Below are 19,726 nucleotides of genomic sequence, written 5' to 3'. Positions count from 1 at the left end.
GGAATCTGGAGGCCAAGTCAACACCTTGAACTCTTTGTCATGTTCCTCAAACCATTCCGAACAATTTTTGCAGTGTGGCAGAGGGCGCATTATCCTGCTGAAAGGCCACTGCCATCAGGGATACCGTTGCCATGAAAAGGGTGTACCTCGTCTGAAAAATCTTTAGGTAGGTGGTACATGTCAAAGTAACATCCACATGAATGCCAGGACCCAAGGTTTCCCAGCAGAACATTGCCCAGAGCATCACAATGCCTCCGACGGCCTGCCTTCTTCCCATGGTGCATCCTGCTGCCATCTCTTCCCCAGGTAAACGATGCATATGCACCCAGCCGTCCACCTGATCTAAAACAAAATGTGATTCATCAAATCAGGCCACCTTCTTCCATTGCTCCATGGTCCAGTTCTGACGCTCATGTGCCCATTCTAGGCGCTTTCGGCGATGGACAGGGGACAGCATGGGCACTCTGACCGGTCTGCAGCTACGCAGACCCATACGCAGCAAGCTGCGATGCACTGTGTGTTCTGACACCTTTCTATTATGGCCAGCATTAAGTTTTTAAGCAATTTGTGCTACAGTAGCTCTTCTTTGGGATTGGACCAGATGGGCTAGCCTTCGCTCCCCACGCGCATCAATGAGCATTGGGCACCCAAGACACTGTCGCCGGTTCAGTGGTTGTCCTTCCTTGGACCACTTTTGGTAGGTACTAACCGCATACCAGGAAGACCCCACAAGAACTGGCGTTTTGGAGATGCTCTGACCCAGTCATCTAGCCATCACAATTTGGCCCTTGACAAAGTCGCTCAGATCCTTACGCTTGTCCATTTATCCTGCTTCTGACACATGAAATTCAAGAACTGACTGTTCACTTGCTGTCTAATATATCCCACCCCTTGACAGGTGCCATTGTAATGATATAATCAATGTTATTCACTTCACCTGTCAGTGATTTTAATGTTTTGGCTGATCAGTGTATGGCACCATCTAGTGGTTATTTGTGAATAAATTGGTTTCAATGTTTATATCGATCTATTTAAAATGGTACGAAAACTGACTCTTATGTTGGGAAAAATTACAGCTTATTTTAGTAAAGTAAAAGTGACAGTAATGATTATATTGTTACTGATATATTAAAATGAGCATTTGCTGAATATAAGCAACATGTGCTTGGTTAAAATTTTGTATATTATTTTATTGAAAAAACCTGTTGAAATCCATGTATCAAATATGACATAAATCACCATTACATTCATGCCCACCACAAAAATAAATAAATAAATAAATAAATAAATCACAGAGCTTTGAAAATTCTGACATATACATTTTATAATATATATTTGAAGTGTGAACTAATATATCTGTGTATTTTCATATACAGCCTGCTCTGTCATTATAAAGATCTCATTATTTTACATTACAAGCTATTATGATGTCATCTACATTCCTGAGACCCAGCAAAAAAGTTTTACAATTTCCTTTTTTTAATGTCAATATAGAGTTTGGTGCATAAATTACATACGATAAAAAAATTTATTGAAAAAATTATATTTTATTCATGTTGTATTTTTGCTGTGATACATTTCAGTCCATTTTTATAGAGCAAGGAGAGGAAGCTGTCATGGTCAAACTCTCAAACATTTGGTATCTCTGAAAGGCCCAGGTAGTCCTCTAATAATACCCCAAGATTTACCACTGTAGCATGTATGGGCTAAGAAAAACTTCAATAACAAATGTCCTACACATAAATGAATTGCTGGGCCTCAGGAGCAACATGAAAGTAAACTATAGCAGGTTTAACACATGAACAGTGTGATATGACTATTGTCATTTGGGTGTACAACTGAAATTATGTAAGTTGTGCAACTATTTAGACTCAAAAAGTGCATGAGAAAATACATACACCACTGAGCCAAAACATCATGAGTTACAGCGCGCTACATCTGCTGGGAAAAACGAGAGTCGGTTGATCATGATTTTACATCAGCGAAAGTTTGTGCACAGATGTAACAGTGTTGAAGAAGATGTGCTGTCCTAATTTAGAAGCACTCTTCATCAACTGTAAGCCTTTCTACTCACCGCGGGAGTTTTCCTTGTTTATTCTGGTATGTACATCCCGCCACAAGCATGCCTGAACGCAGCGCTGCAGCAGCTGACTGATCACATCACTGACACAGAGCAACAACACCTGGACTCACTTACTGTATCATTATTCTGGGAGATTTTAATAAAGCTAACCTCACCCGTGAACTGCCAAAATACAAACAACACATCACATGCCCCACCAGAGAAAGAAATATACTGGACCACTGCTACACCACTGTAAATTTACAATAATATTTAATCAAACTACACAATGATGACTCTAAGACTTTATAAATATTACAGTTTTAATTTTCTGTAAAGCTGCTTTGAAACCATGTGTGTTGTGAAAAGCACTATACAAATAAAAATAACTTGACTTAATTAAAGGATGCATATCGCTCAGTCCCACGTGCAGCTTTAGGACTCTCTGATCACTGTCTGGATCATCTTCTCCCGACATTCAAGCAGAAAATAAAATCAGCTAAGCCTGTAGTAAGGACTGTAAAGAGATGGGACTAATGAAGCAGAGCTGGAACTACAAGCCTGCTTTGAATGCACTGATTTGAGTGTTTTTGAAGCTTCAACCACAGACCTGGATGAGCTCACAGATACTGTGACATCATATATCAGTTTCTATGAGAATTTGTGCATCCCTACTAGGCCATTTTTATCATTCAATAATGATAAACCATGGTTTATAGGAAAACTCAGACAGCTTCGTCATGCCAAAGAGGATGCTTACAGAAGTGGGGATAAAATATTGTACAACCAGGCCAGAAACACACTGACTAAGGAAATCAGAGTGGCTAAAAGAAGCTACTCTGAAAAGCTGAGAAAAAAAAAACAGTTTTCAGCCAACGATCCTGCATCTGTGTGGAAAGTCCTGAAAAGCATTACCAAGTATATGACATCTCCCCCTTGCTCTGTAGAGAATCAACAAATGGCAGATTAACTGAATGTGTTTTACTGCAGGTTTTAAAAACCCAGTCTCACATCCCTCCCTCGCTCTGATCTTCACTTCACACACACACCCACACCTCCTGGAACCCCCTTCCTCCATGCTCCTGCTACTCAACCTGCACTTATGGTCTGTGAGGAGGATGTGTGCCGGGTCTTCCGGAAACAAAAGACTAGGAAAGCTTCAGGCCCAGACGGTGTGTCTCACCTACCTGTCTGAAAGTCTGCGCTGACCAACTGGCCCCCATCTCCACACAGATCTTCAATAGATCACTGGAGCAGTGTGAAGTTCCCTGCTGCTTCAAATGCTCCACCATCATTCCGGTCCCAAAAAATCCCCCGAAATCACAGGTCTTAATGACTACAGATCTGTTGCTCTCACGTCTGTGATCATGAAGTCATTTGAGAGACTGCTTTTGGACTACCTGAAAGACATAACAGGACCACTGCTAGACCACCTTCAGTTTGCTTACCGAGCAAACAGGTCTGTGGATAATGCTGTCAACATGGGACTGCTTTATATCCTGCAACACCTCAACAGACCTGGGACTTATGCAAGGATCCTATTTGTGGACTTCAGTTCAGCCTTCAATACCCTCATGCCCGATATTCTCTCAATCAAACTGACCCAGCTCTCCATGCCAGCCACAATCTGTCAGTGGATCAATAGCTTTCTGACAGATAGGCAGCAGCTAGTGAGACTGGGGAAAATCACATCCGGGACCCTCACTATTAGCACTGGAGCTCCTCAGGGATGCGCTCTCTCTCCACTGCTCTTCTCCCTGTACACGAATGACTGCACCTCAAAGGACCCCTCTGTTAAGCTCCTGAAGTTCGCAGATGACACCACGGACATTGGCCTCATCCGCGACGGTGACGAGTCTGCATACAGACAGGAGGTTGAACAGCTGGCTGTCTGGTGCTGTCACAATGACCTTGACCTGAAGTGGGACACCCACATATACTCTATTGTGAAGAAGGCTCAGCAGAGGTTGTACTTCCTTCGCCAGCTGAGGAAGTTCAACCTGCCACTGGAGCAGCTGACTCAGCTTCCATTACATCTGTCCTGTGTACATCTATAATGGTCTGGTTTGGTTCAGCCACCAAATCAGACAGAAGGAAACTACAACGGACAGTCAGGACTGCTGAGAGGATTATTGGTGCCCCCCTGCCCACCCTCCAAGACCTGTATGTCTCCAGAGTGAGGAAACGTGCAGGTAGAATCACTCTGGACCCCATTCACCCTGCTCACTCCCTTTTTGAACTGTTGCCTTCTAGCCAGCGCTACAGAGAACTCAGCACCAGGACATCCAGGCACAAGAACAGTTTTTACCCTCAGGCCATTTTCCACATGAACAATTAAACTGCCTTCAGGACTCCCCCATAGTTCAATAATGTATAAATATGTCATGTACATATGTAAATTCACTCATATTTAATTAAATAACTGTACATACCCCTACCTTGCACATATATTACCACTTGCACATGTACATACACCATTCTATGTTATATGTCCTATTTTTTGTATGTCTGTTTATACTCTTACCTTGTTTTATATTCTGCATCTCACTGTAATGTTCTGTGTGCACTTGCTTGTTTCTCCTATCACAAAAAAAATAAAATAAAATAATAATAATAATAATTCCTTGTGTACGTGAGCACACTTGGCAATAAATCTCATTCTGATTCTGATTCTGTCTACACCGCACGCAATAGTCGCGTCACGTCAAAAACAATAGAACCCATTATAATCAATGATGCAGTCTACCATGGAAGCATCCGTTGCGGCACATCGCGTTGTGCCGACAGTAAACATATGTCCCGTTCCACGCTGGCGCTACTACTGCCAACAACTCAAAAAAATGGTTTAGAAAGTGTGTGTCGACGTGCCCGGTGTAGACAGCCTCAAGCTGTTGCATTGCGCCTGGTATAAACAGAGTGTAAGCACCATAAACTATCAAACAGTCATGGCATTTGAAATATTAATGAATGGAAGTGTTACTGTTTTTAACTGCCCCATCCTTCAATAACAGTTCCTTTGCAAAGCTTGAATCGTTTTATGACTGGTTTATAAGTTATCCACATTGATATGAACTGGAAAAAACATGTAATCCACGTTGAAAAACGCTGAAGACACATCCAGTTTCCAGTATCATCCTGCACTGAAATGCACATCACCGGAAACTCTTCTAAACGGTCAAAGACGTCCATCCAGCACATATTTTCATGCACCAACAATTAAAAATAGCGCAGATGGGCGAAATAACATGTTTGTGCTCAAAACAGCAAGAGGCAGCAGCTGAATGACAGAAAATTGATTCTCCTCTTCAGAGTTGTAACTTGACACCACATCTTTTAAAAGTGGCGCGAGATATGTATCAAGCAGTCAAAGACGTCTGTCTGTGCATGTTTAAATACAAAAATAATTGAAAATAGTCCAGATGGGTCCCCTTTGGTGTTCAGGAATAGTGAGGCCACAAAAGGCCTGGTTTGTTCTTATCTCTCAGTTGACGAACTAAAGCACCAATGGGAGGGGCCAAGGGTGCGTTGATGTAAAAATAGGTGTTGATGTTTTTCGGGTAGTCACCGAAGTAGAGAACGAGGCATTTTTGCAGCTTGATTTCAATAAATGCTTTTATTGCATTGGGGATTAAGATTTGAGTTCTGAAATTTACAGTATGTTTTTATAAAAGAAAGACCTCTTATATGTCAAAATATCAAGGACAATTTGATTCCTAATGACATGAACCCTTTAACAGATTCTTGCACCATGCCATGGTATTACAATGGTACAACTGTCCAAACAACATGGTATCACTGTAGTGCATCTAGTGAAACATGTAATAACATGTTACTTTGATAAATACAGTGGTACTGATGTGTTACCATATTCATGCCCCATGATATTTACATGATATTTTAAAGAATGCTGTAGAATTACCATAGTACATGTCCAAAAAACAGTAGTACTTTTTGTTAGTTCAGGTAGGCCATACTTTAAATGGTTTCACAGAACTTGTTACATCTGATTACATCATTGTTTGAATTTATTTAAGCCACATCTCTCCCCTTAAAAGAAAAACAACATAATTTAAACATGATGAATCTTCCTGTCAAAGAGCAGTCATCATTTGCTGGTCGTTTTTCTGGTGTTATTGTTCTCTGCTGGTCTGCGGGCGGTTGTGTGTTTGTGTGTGTTTGGGACCATTGGCTTCTGGCTGGTTAACTAACTTAAATGACTGCTGTTTACCTGGTGTGCAGCAGCACTTTCATCTCTGGCTGTGTTGTACACAAAGCCCCTTGGATTATAAATCTGCTCATCGATACGTCTGCTTCCATATGGAACACTACATATTAGTACAACCCTCTCGGGAGCTTCGAGAAGGTGGTATATGGCATTCGGTGACAGCTTTCGTGGTTACAGATTCATAAGTCATCAATCAAATCCGGGGAAAGGCCAGACGTGTAAAGGCAAACCATGTTTCCACTGTCATCTCATTTATGAATTTCAATACAATGTTATTGTTACCTTTTGTAAAGCGATTACCTTATCTGACCTGTCCACACTACTTGTTTTTGTACCGCCTCGAGTCTTAATATGGATTTATGATGGAGAACTCACTTGTTAATTACTGATAGTTTGGAAAATCTACTTTAAGATGAAAGTTTAATGATGCAGAGGTTGTTAGCTAATCACTTGCGTCCTCAGCCCACTTCTCTACTATTCTCAGTCATCAGGCCTCGTAATTTTCCGCTGCTGTTACTGCTGTCTTCAGGCACTCGTTTGCGACCTGCTGATTTATAAACAACACGCCGGCTTCAAACAATTATGCAGATTGCGTTTGGGAGATTTCCAGTAGAGTGTGAAAAGACTTCAGTGTTTATAGTGATTTCACTGGCTGTGTGGTTGTGTACTGATGTGTATTTTGAAGTTCATAGTAGTATTTTGTTTGAAGGACATTTATGAGTGTAAGACTTGAATGAATGATATAAAAGCCATGATGATTTTCCCAGCGAGAAATTTGTCTCTAACAGAGCACAACAGATGGAAATATGAGAAAAGGATTTAAATGTTTTAAAGTAAAGATTAAAGCAATAGCTGGACTCTACTTTTCTAAATAAAAAGAAGATGTATCTAAAACATCTGGTGATTTATTGAAGCAAAACCTCATAGTATGTGCACAGCACTGGAATTAAACTAGTTATTATACTAGTTCACACAAAAATGAAAATTCTGTCATTATGTTTTCTCATGTTGTTCCAAACCATTTACCATAGTATTTTTTATGATTTTTGGACATGTACCATGGTAATACCATGTTTTTGGACATGCACCATCATAATACCATGTTTATGGGACATGTACCATGGTAATTCCATGTTTTTGGAAATTTACCATGGTAATACCTTGCTTTTCTGGACATTTACCATGGTAATACCATTTTTTTTGGACATGTATCTTCATAATAAAATGTTTTGGGACATGTACCATGGTAATACCAATTTGTACCATCAGAATACCATGTTTTTTGGGACATTTACTATGGTAATACCAAGTTTTTTGGACATGTACTATCATAATACCATGTTTTGTGGACATGTACCCTGGTAATACCATCTTTTTGGACGTACTGTGGTATTACCATGTGTTTTGGACATGTACCATGGTATTACCATTTATTTTTTACATGTACATCATAATACCATGTTTTGTGGGACATGTACCATGGTAAAACCATTTTTTTTTTTTTTTTACATTTACCATGGTAATACCATAATTTTAGATATGTATCATCATAATACCATGTTTTTTGGGACATTTACTATGGTAATACCACATTTTTTTGGACATGTACTATCATAATACCATGTTTTGTGGACATGTACCATGGTATTAATTTATTTTTTACATGTACCATCATAATACCATGTTTTGTGGGACATGTACCATGGTAAAACAATTTTTTATGTACATTTACCATGGTAATACCATGTTTTAGACATGTATTATCATAATACCATGTTTTTTGGGACATTTACCATGGTAATACCTTGCTTTTCTGGACATTTACCATGGTAATACCATTTTGTACCATCAGAATACCATGTTTTTTGGGACATTTACTATGGTAATACCAAGTTATTTGGACATTTACTATCATAATACCATGTTTTGTGGACATGTACCATGGTAATACAATCTTTTTGGACGTACTGTGGTATTACCATGTGTTTTGGACATGTACCATGGTATTACCATTTATTTTTTACATGTACATCATAATACCATGTTTTGTGGAACATGTACCATGGTAAAACATTTTTTTTTTACATTTACCATGGTAAAACCATGTTTTAGACATGTATCATCATACCATGTTTTTTGGGACATTTACTATGGTAATACCAAATTTTTTGGACATGTACTATCATACTACCATGTTTTGTGGACATGTACCATGGTAATACCATGTTTTTGCATATGTACAGTGGTATTACCATGTGTTTTGGACATGTACCATGGTATTACCATTTTTTTACATGTACCATCATAATACCATGTTTTGTGGGACATGTACCATGGTAAAACCATTTTTTGTTTTACATTTACCATGGTAATACCATGTTTTAGACATGTATCATCATAATACCATGTCTTTTGGGACATTTACTGTGGTAAAACCAAATTTTTTGGACATGTACTATCATACTACCATGTTTTGTGGACATGTACAATGGTAATACCATGTTTTTGGACATGTCTGTGGTATTACCATGTGTTTTGGACATGTACCATGGTATTACCATTTTTTTTTTTTTTACATGTATCATCATAATACCATGTTTTTTTGGGACATTTACTATGGTAATACCACATTTTTTGGACATGTACCATCATAATACCATGTTTTTGTGGACAAGAACCATGGTTATACCATGTTTATGGACATTTACCATGGTAATACCATGTTTATGGACATTTACCATGGTAATACCATGTTTTTAGACATTAACCATCATAATACCATGTTTTTTTGGGACATGTACCATGGCAATAACATTTTGTTTTAGATATTTAGCATGGTAATACCATGTTTTGTGAACACATACTATGGTAAAACCATGTTTTTGGACATATAACGGTAATAATGTGTTTTTTTGGACATGTACCATGGTAATAATACCATGTTTGTGGAAATGTACTATGGTAAAACCATGTTTGTGGACATGTACCATGATTATACCATGTTTTTAGGGAATGTACCTTGGTAATACCATTTTTTTTGGACGTATCATCATAATACCAGGTTTTTTTTTTTTTTTTTTACATGTATCATGATAATACCATGATGGTTGAGTTTTTTTAATGACCAACGTCCATACTGATATCTAAAGCAAGGGGTATAGCAAAATATACTTTAATGACACATGAGATGTGCACAAAATTGCTGAAAGTAAATGAACACTTGTGTTACACATCATGAACTCAAAATTCACCAAAAATCTTTGAATCAGAAAACATCTGATATTTATAGGGTACAGTTATTGGCCAAAGCTGATAAACTCAAAATGGCCAAGCTGAACAATCTGCCTTGAGTACCATGTAAATACCATGATATAAGAATAAGATAATTATTCAGTACCATGGTATTACTATCTGATACCATCACTGTAACATAGTACCACCTGAGTACTTTGTTTTGTTATGAAAAGAAGGTTAACAGCACTAGGACACATGTAGGAGGTTTTTGAGAGTCAGTGACGACTGTAATTAATGTTCTTCACACATGAACTATAAGAGCTGACTTTAATGAGAGATTTTTAGTGAGTTGTCAAAAAGCACTTGAAAGATAAACAGATGAGTTCGGTTTTTGTTAGAGCTTCAGTGTTGAAGCTGCGAATTCACGCTCTATAAAGCTTTATACCTCGGCATAAAATTGTGGATTTCACGTGTGGACAGTATTGAGCTAAAGTTGAGAATTAACTGCTTGTGTTTCTCTTGAGAAGTTTGTATTACATCTAGTGGGTATAGTTTTGTATTCATTCTTTTGTTAGTTATCCAGTCATATTCACTGACTCTCTTTCAGGGTTCATGTTCTATGAAGATATCAGTAAACCTGTGAGCAGGTCAGAGGCCTATGCACTGAAGACTATTGTAGAGGAAGCTGTTACCTGTGTCAACTCATCCGCCAGTGTCAACGTTATAGGCGGCTTCCGCAGGTAAACAATGCTTCTTTTAGTACAATTCTTTATTCAAGGGGTCATTTATCATACATTTATATCAATGGATTTCCCCCTGAGGTCCATTTACTGAATGTTTATGGAGTCAATATGATGCCTTATATATTTGCAAAATTAATAATAAAGTATTGCAAAAGACAAAGCGCTTTGTGCTTCATGTAGATTCTTTAGATATTATCACTGGCCTGTGTCATTTGAAAATGAGACAAACCTTAAATCACTTAAATAACTAATAAAAAATAAAATTGTGGATGACAACTTGTGCAGTTCTGTTCTGTTCATGGGACGTTAATACCCAGGGGCACTAAAGCCTTAATCCAGCTCTGGCTCGTTTATTTTCTTTCTCTTCCTTCTTTTTGTTATTTCCTTCATTTGTCATTCGTTCAGATTTCTTGCTTTTTTCATTAATTGCCCTTCTGGCCCTGCCTGCCGGCAGGCCTTCCCTGCCTTCCACGACCTGGGAGGGAGACAAGGGGAGGGAAAAACAAAACAACAAATAGAGGAGAGGGAAAGGGCAAAGCAGAGCGACAGTGAGAGAGAGAGAGGAGAGAGAGGAAAAACGTACTCACCAGTTCCCAGACACGCCGTCGCCTGGTCCTCGATCACTCCTCCACCCTCTGGCGGTCAACAGCCACTCCTCCCCGGGTGGACCAAAGCCAGTCCTTTGACCCCTGGCAGACGGAAAGCATCTCCAGGTTTCAGCGGCCAGTAGGGAACTCCTCTACCCCTGGCAGCAGCTCTACCACTCCAGACGGCCAGCAGTGAACCCCTCCTCCCCTTCGCGGATGGCTGCCATTCTTCCGACCCCGCCACGTTTAGGCGGCCGATAGGGAACTCCCCCGCCCCTAGCAGCGGTCCCACCGCTACAGGTGGCCAGCAGTGTCCTCCCCTCATGGATGGTGGCCGTTCCTCCATGTCCAGGCGGCCGGTAGCAACTCCTCCGTCCCCCGGTGGATGGCCGTGGCTGATCCTTTGGGGTGGATGCTAGTGGCGAGGACTCTACGACGGCGCATCCCTTCTCCTTCCCGGGTTTCGGCACCAATGTAACAGGGTTCAATGGAAAGGAGTAGGCGGGAACCAGACGAAGCATCAAAGTAATGTTTTTAATAAACTTAAACACAAAGACACACAAACGTAAACGCATACAGGGCAGCTGCCTGTAGCTCTCTCTCTCCCAAACTGCCATATCTCATTGCACTTATCCCTCACCTCGGCTGATTAGCCCGATTGGGTGTGTGCCCTCCTCCTTGTCTCAGAGAAATGTAAATATTTTCAGCTATCATATGGCTTCAAAATACTTGGAATATTGCACTCGAGTCATATGAACATTTTATGAAAAAAATTTGTTTATTACATTTATGGTACTTTTTCTTTGGTCATTTTTGGAGCTCAGTCACATCCGTGCTTGTTCACTTCCATTGTATGGAAAAGAGCAGTGTGAACATTCTCCTAAACATCTACTTTTATATTCTACAGAAGAAAAATCATATGGGTTTAAAACTATATAAGTAAGTAAATGCATGATTTTTTGTCAAGCACTATACAAACAAAAATTGCTTATGACTGAATAATGAGAGAATCTTCATTTTTGGGTCAGGTATTCATTTAATGCTTGACCTATCTTTAAGCTCACAGCATATTATATTAAGTGCTTTATGAGGATATTCAAGAAGACAAACTAAATATGAAAGATAAGCACAGGTTTAGTTTTACTATCTTCTTTAGAACTCATTTTAATGCTGTGTTTTGCTTTTCGTGTATGTGTAGCTTTTAGCTGCGCAAATGCAATTTCTTAATGTTGCTGACGTGAGTCTCATTGAATGGAAACCTGTGCAGAAGGATATGAAGCTTAAATATGCATTTGTATTAAATTATATATAGATATAAAGCCATCTCAGACCTGCACGGTCAAATGCATTTCATCTCTGCAAAAATAAATAGAAATATATTCTCAGTTTTTGGTGCACAATAATGCCACCACAAGGCTTCATGAAGCTACTCTTTGAAATTGTGTGTCGGCCAAATCATTCATCAAACGCAGATATTTGACAGTGACAGAGAGTGTAATTGAGCGAGTATGTTGAATTCGGCAATGTTTTGACTATAGGGCGATTAGTCACGGCTGCTATATGAGTGTTCCTCACAGGACATTTCTCTATATATCTCTCAGGATGACTAATGTGACTAAGCATCACTGTAACGGGATTACCACAGTGAGAAAACATCATGTTTACCATGAAACACTCTTCTAAAACTTTAATGCTAAAAATGCAAATCTGGAGCAGAGGCTAAGTCTGTCGAAATCTGCTATTTGAATTTACGGGAAGCTTCACACTTTGGCTGTGACAGTTTTAGTAATTCCTGGATTTACCTCTCAGTGCAGGAAGAATAGTTTATGATTTAACATCTACAGAGGATCAGCTTATATACTGTGACACACTTCATAGTCTCTTCACGCATCTGTGGTGCAGACTGCAAATGCTGTAGATTTAAAGCAAATGCTTAAGAGCAAAATAGCAGGGGTTTCTATAGCAAGAACAAGAATTAGACATCTGAAGTGAAGTTTGTTCTACTATTATCAGCCTGGTCTCATTGAATCACGTTACTATAACTACATTTTTGCAAAATGGTTTTTAATTCGCTCGTTGTGCGTATCACGGCAGTTGAAATGAACACTCGAGGTGCGACAACAACAATGACTTTTATTCACTTTCACACAAATCACGAGTAAAACAGCAGATTATCAGTTTATAAGCACTTACTTTTCGCCCTGTTACTCACACAATGCTATCTTATGACATATAAGCACTTTTACTATAGCGCATGACTCATTTTATCGCTTGTATTACATAATGAACTACATTTACATCAAATTACGCTGTAGCTCAACTGAAAGAGTGTTGCATTTGTAAAGTATGGAAGGAGGAAGCCCTGAACCGCAAGGTGATCTATTTAATTATTTATTTTTGTGCCTTTGTGCCTTCGTGAGCCTATGTTCTCCAGTTTTATTTTCTCTACACTTTTTTTTTTCTTAGGCAAAAATAATAATAAAAAATAAATAAATACAAAATAGATCTGAAATGATTTTTTCTATGACTTTTTTTCTTTTCTGAACTTTTTTTTTCCTCCCTGAATTTTTTTTTATGTTTATAAATAATTCTTTTTTTTCTCTCTACATTTTTTTTTCTCCTCAACAGGCAACACATGAGAATTGTTTTCCCTCTTGCTAGTTAACAATTAGCATGTGCTATTAACCTCAGCCACCAGGTGCCACTATCAGACGTATGTCTGTCACTAGATGGATATCTTTGACCGTTGCAACGCCTCTCGCTCAGGCTTTGCTCCATCGAGTTCAACGTTAAAATGAGTCATGCCTTTAAACACACCACTTAACACTGAAAACACAGCGAGAGTCCTCGTAACGGTCAAAGACGTACATCAAGCGCATGTTTACAAAGGCCAGCCATTTAAAAAAGCGCAATCTCAATAGGAGCATCGATATTCCCAGTGGTAAAGGTTGACATTTGACAACGAATGCCATATGAAACATTTGTAGCCTGAGGTATATTCATTTAATTGTGGAATTTTTTTTCTTTCTCCCCTTTTCTCCCAAATTTGGAATGCCCAATCCCCAATGCACTCTAAGTCCTCGTGGTGGCATAGTGACTCGCCTCAATCCGGGTGTCGAAGGACGAATCTCAGTTGCCCCCGCGTCTGAGACCGTCAATCCACGCATCTTATCACGTGGCTTGTTGAGCGCGTTACCACGGAGGCATAGCGGACGTGGAGGCTTCCTGCTATTCTCTGCGGCATCCACGCACAACTCACCACGCGCTTCACCAAGAGCGAGAACCACACATAATAGCGACCACAAGGAGGTTATCCCATGTGACTCTACCCTCCCTAGCAACCGGGCCAATTTGGTTACTTAGGAGACCTGGCTGGAGTCACTCAGCACGCCCTGGATTCAAACTCACGACTCCAGGGGTGATAGTCAGCGTCTTTACTCGCTGAGTTACCCAGGCCCCCCCAGTTGTGGAATTTTATGTATTACAGGGTTCCTCAAGAGGCGGCCTGTGAGAGACAAATGTTTGGCCCATGCTAAAGGCCTGTTCACATGAAAATCCGCGAGACGAACTTCTGAAGAACGGTCTCACTATAATCCGTAAAAAGGAAAATACAAAAACTATTTCACCCCTGTACAGTAGGTGGCGCTGTTGCTGTTCTACAAACAATTATAGCAGACTCCTGCTCGCACCTTCAGCTGTTAGAGATTAATATATTGAACGCTGTTAAAGATTTTATTTACTTAATTTGGCATAACTGTCCTTTCCACTGTGTTGATTCATTTTGAGGAGTATATAATCAGAATTTTTATGCGAGAGAGCGTTTTTGCATAAATATATCTCATATTTATATTTGCACATGCATTTTGCTATTAGGATATTCCAAACGCACTCCTGAAACCAACTACTCTTTTTATAATGTATGAATTAATGCCTGGCCCTGGATAATATAACACGTGGTTCTATGATACAAATACACATGAAAACAAATGTGTGGAGAAAAAGAAAAAATTTAGGACTTAGGCTCAGGAAGGCAATAAGACACCTAAAATAAAAGGTGAAATCTTTTGTTCACTTTGCAGTTCAAGGCTTCCGTAGTAATGGACTGAGGTTCGAGTCCTGAAGAGCACACGAGTCGACACATGAGCCAAAGAAGCACCAAAAAATGACGTGGTTGCTTCAGCAATTGCGTTTTTCATCTCACATTTGCTTTTTCTGACACTATCGGTTAGGTTTAGGTTTAAGGTTTAGGGTAGGGAGGTCAGTTTTGTGGATTTAAACTTGATAGAGCATCAACCTTAAAACCTCATCTGTTTGAGATTTAACCCACTTTTAACGACACACAGTAGGGCCGGGCGATAGGACAATGTTATTGGATATCGACGATGTCTTAAAAATCTCCCAATATCGGTTTCGACACTCATTGACAGATGATGATCGACAATATTGGTAAATGGCAAAACCATGGATCTGGGAAGTCGCCAAATATATTAAACAGTAGCCCAGGGTGTGAAATTTGCACCCGCCATCCGCCAATTGCAACAAGGCTGAATCCAGCTCCTTATTCATTGAGCTCCTCACAAGCTCAACTGCAGGTATTTCATGAGCAGGTAATTTTGCTCATCTACCTGCAACAGGTGTGGGTGACGTGTAAGACGTCTCGGAGTAACACATGACAAGAAATGCTGTTAAACACAAAGACATGTGCTTGAAGAAACACACTTTATTATATTTTTAAGAACAGACAAAAGAGAAGTCGTCAGTGCTCGTGTCTGATTGTTCAGAGACGTGCAGCAGGGCCGTAGCTAGTGGGGTGAAAGGTGGTAATGATTCTAGAGGCCCAAAGGAACAGGAGGGCCCACAACAAATTCAAAACTGTATTATTTTAATAGGAGAGGGGCCCAGAGCAATATATAGTCAGGGGGCCCAGAATTCCCTGCTATGGCCCTGCCGTGCAGCGGGAGAGTCTCGTGGGCACGCTTGTAAAGAGTTTTCACTCTTTCATTCTCTGTTTCAGTCGTCTGAAAACTGTCTTCAAGAATAGTGTTGTGTATGAGAATGCTGCAAATGATCTAAAACCATCTCAGGAGGTGCTGTGAGTTTAATTCGCTTTATTTCCACCGAGCAGTTCGCACTTAACATGCATTGTGAACGCAACTCTGCAGGTTAAATTCAAATATATATTTGTATTAAAGAAACAAAGATGAAAGTGATTAAATCATTAAATAATATACAAGACACGTTCACCTTGAACCTAAAATTTTATTTTATTTTCTTTGGCAGCATTAACTGTATTGACGAAACGCAATGCAAACACAAATTCGATAAGAACACACATTTGGCAGCATTAATTTGGGAACACAAGGGAAGTCTTACACCTGATATAAAAATTGGTGTTTTCTATTCGTTTAAGCACAGACTAAGTGAAGTAACAAACTTTTTAGCCGTTTTGAAAGTAGAAATTATGTGGGTTGTGTTGAACGTTCTAAAGCTAATGGTTTATTTATTTTTAAATATTATTATTATTATTATAATCAGTATTATTATCTTTATATTTATAATTGTCTTTTTAGGCTATTAGTAATTTCCCACCTGTTGTCGTAGACGAATACTTGCGTGACGGTAAATGTTTGGATTTGGGAAGGTGGATATATCAGATTTTTTGATCATTTAGTTATTTTAGTCCCTTTTTTTCGTTTCGTTTAAAGTGCAATTTTAATATCTTTTGTTTACGTTTTTCGAGTTTCAATAAATTATTTTAGTTTTTAAAGCAAAATCAATAAATTAAAAATATTCAACGACCCTCGGCAGAGGGGGCCTGTGTAGTTCAGCGAGTAAAGACGCTGACTTAGGGTGACCATACGTCCTATTTTTCCCAGACATGTCCTCTTTTACGGACTTTAAAAAAGCGTCTGGCCGAGATTTCTAAATTTGCCAGGATTCGGCTTTAGTTGCATTATGATGTGCATCTGGTCTAATACTTCATTGTGTGTGTGTGCGCATATTTGCATTGCTTTAACCCCTCTTTGTAAGTCCCGCCTTCTCGCACACAATTGGTCGATTATAAGAGGCTTGCAGCAACTATTGGCCAAATTCCTGCCTGTCAATCTCTCCGTGAACATCGTTGAACTGTTGCGTTCGTCGTCAAACAGTTGCTTGACAGTAGCAGTAAATGACAGCTGAGTGGAAACAATGCCCAAACGAAAGTGCAAATTAACAGAAGATTTGCACAAAACATTTCCATGCTTTCATCCAGGTCGAGATCCGTAGAAAGCAGAATGTATGACATGTAAAGCTGGCACTTATGTGTCAGTTGCTAATAAAGGCAAGTGATTTAGAAGCACACATTAGGGTCAGCAAAAGGTGAAAGTTCATCAGGTAAATTAACGGACTACTTTTTGCGACCGGGTAAAATTGTTATCACATTGCTTCATTTTCCATGGCCATTCAAAATAATAGTAATAGTAAATGAAGGTACACTCATGGCATCAAATGTTTTATTTTAGTACATGGACATTCAAAAGAATGTTAGAAATGTTTATTTATTTATTTATATATGTTATGCTAATAGAGTGTCTTTTTCACTGTATTAAAGTTTGCATTCATACTAACACTGTTTTGAACCCTATTATTCCCTTATTCAATTTTATCTCTCTCTCATTCAATAATCTGTCATTCTGCACTGTCTTTATTCAATAAATGTGGCAAAAAGCACCGAGTCTCACTGACAGAAGAATTTTTTTTATGGTTTTGAAAAGGCAATTAATCAATCGTTAGACCATTTTTAAGCATTTATTTCAGATGAGATCAGCCTAATATTAATTAGACAGAATGATGTCATCATTAGTCTTCTCTAACTGACAGCGACTGATTGGATGAATGTTTAAATGGCCGTTCAGCCCTTTAAATGAACTCATAACAGTACAATAACAGTATAAAAGCTGCTTTGCTGTAATGTAACTGAGCGTTTGTACCAAATAACCTCCAGAATGGCTGTTTGAATAATCTCATATGTGTTTGAGCTGATTGGAGTTAAAGTGAATTTATGCTGATAGTTTTTCCTCCCTCGGCTGCTATCAGGACCAAACTCGCTCGTCGTGTGCAGTCGGTTGAATATCACCAGAACAGCGAAACACGTCCTGGAGGATTCTCAACACGACTGTTTCACTCAGAGAAAGATTTGCTTAAACCAGCAGCACATTTCAGCACAGCTCATTTGGAATGAATAGAGCGCTGATAGCTCAGGTGTGAGAGTTCACGACACACCTCTCTGATCAATTAACCAGAGATATTAAATTAAAGGCAATGTAATGTGTTTGCACTGGGGACAGATATTCAAAGACGCCCGATTCACACCACATGTGTTAACAGCTCGTATTTATTTAGTTACAGCATTCGCACTCAGTTTTTTTTCTAAATCTGTATTTTTTGTATATACTGTATATATACAATTATGCCAATGGGATAAGAAAAATAAACTTTAGATTATACATATTAGAGAAGAAACAAAAAACAATAACTGACATAATATATACTGTACTTAGAAACATGACGATATGTGATATTGCAGCATTAATCTTACCTGCATTTTTACATTTTCTACAAAAAAGGTAAAAAAATGTGTGATGCTCGCCACGATGCTAGGTGTTGTGGATGGTTGCCAGGGTGTTACTTTGCGGTTGCTAGGGTGTTCTGGGTGGTTTCTAGGGTGATCTGGGTAGTTGCAAGCTAGTTATTATTGGACCAAGTCAAACGAGCCCATGTGTTTTGGACATTATTTATAACTTCGTTATTTTTTCCTGCAGTCGTTACAGCGGTGTGAATGTCTGCATTCTTAGCCTGTGGAACTGATGTATGTCAGACAGGTCTAATTCTGCACTACTGCTTCTGAGCTCTTTTAAACATGCAGTTTCTAAAATGCTATCTCTAAACCCAGGGTATTTCAATTTCATGTCAAATAATAGCTGTCATGTAATATCTAGTAAGTCTTTGATGGATTCCCAGGAGTACTGTATGTGTAAATGACATCAGTGTTGCCAATTTTACACAGTATACAGCGGCAAGAAAAAGTATTTAAACCCTTTGGAATTACCTGCATTTATGTATAAATTTGTCTTAAAATCGGGTTTGATCTTCATCTAAGTTTTAACTAATAACACACATTATTGTATTGTTCTTGTACATATTGAATACATCATTCAAGCATTCACAGTGTAGGTTGGAATAAGTATGTGAACCCCTAGGCTAATGACGTCAACAAAAGCTAATTAGAGAGTCAGGAGTTGGCAAACTTGTTTGCCAACTCCTGACTCTCTAATTAGCTTTTGTTGATGTCATTAGCCTAGGGGTTCACATACAGGTGCATCTCAATAAATTAGAATGTCGTGGAAAAGTTCATTTATTTCAGTAATTCAACTCAAATTGTGAAACTCGTGTATTAAATAAATACAATGCACACTGACTGAAGTAGTTTAAGTCTTTGGTTCTTTTAATTGTGATGATTTTGGCTCACATTTAACAAAAACCCACCAATTCACTATCTCAAAAAATTAGAATACATCATAAGACCAATAAAAAAAACATTTTTAGTGAATTGTTGGCCTTCTGGAAAGTATGTTCATTTACTGTATATGTACTCAATACTTGGTAGGGGCTCCTTTTGCTTTAATTACTGCCTCAATTCGGCGTGGCATGGAGGTGATCAGTTTGTGGCACTGCTGAGGTGGTATGGAAGCCCAGGTTTCTTTGACAGTGGCCTTCAGCTCATCTGCATTTTTTGGTCTCTTGTTTCTCATTTTCCTCTTGACAATACCCCATAGATTCTCTATGGGGTTCAGGTCTGGTGAGTTTGCTGGCCAGTCAAGCACACCAACACCAT

General features: G+C 39.0%; 1 protein-coding gene across 1 annotated transcript in view; it reads left to right on the top strand.

Moving 5' to 3' along the window:
• Positions 1–19,726, top strand: part of dntt (deoxynucleotidyltransferase, terminal) — a 180,772-nt gene that overhangs the window by 39,472 nt on the left and 121,574 nt on the right. Inside the window, exon 7 of the mRNA XM_051648014.1 lies at positions 10,129–10,261. Coding sequence (XP_051503974.1) covers positions 10,129–10,261 — 133 coding nt within the window. The remainder of the gene's footprint in view (positions 1–10,128; positions 10,262–19,726) is intronic.

This window comes from Myxocyprinus asiaticus, chromosome 21, assembly GCF_019703515.2.
Source record: "Myxocyprinus asiaticus isolate MX2 ecotype Aquarium Trade chromosome 21, UBuf_Myxa_2, whole genome shotgun sequence".
In the NCBI taxonomy this organism is placed as follows: Eukaryota; Metazoa; Chordata; class Actinopteri; order Cypriniformes; family Catostomidae; genus Myxocyprinus; species Myxocyprinus asiaticus.
This window is presented reverse-complemented; position numbering and strand designations above follow the sequence as displayed.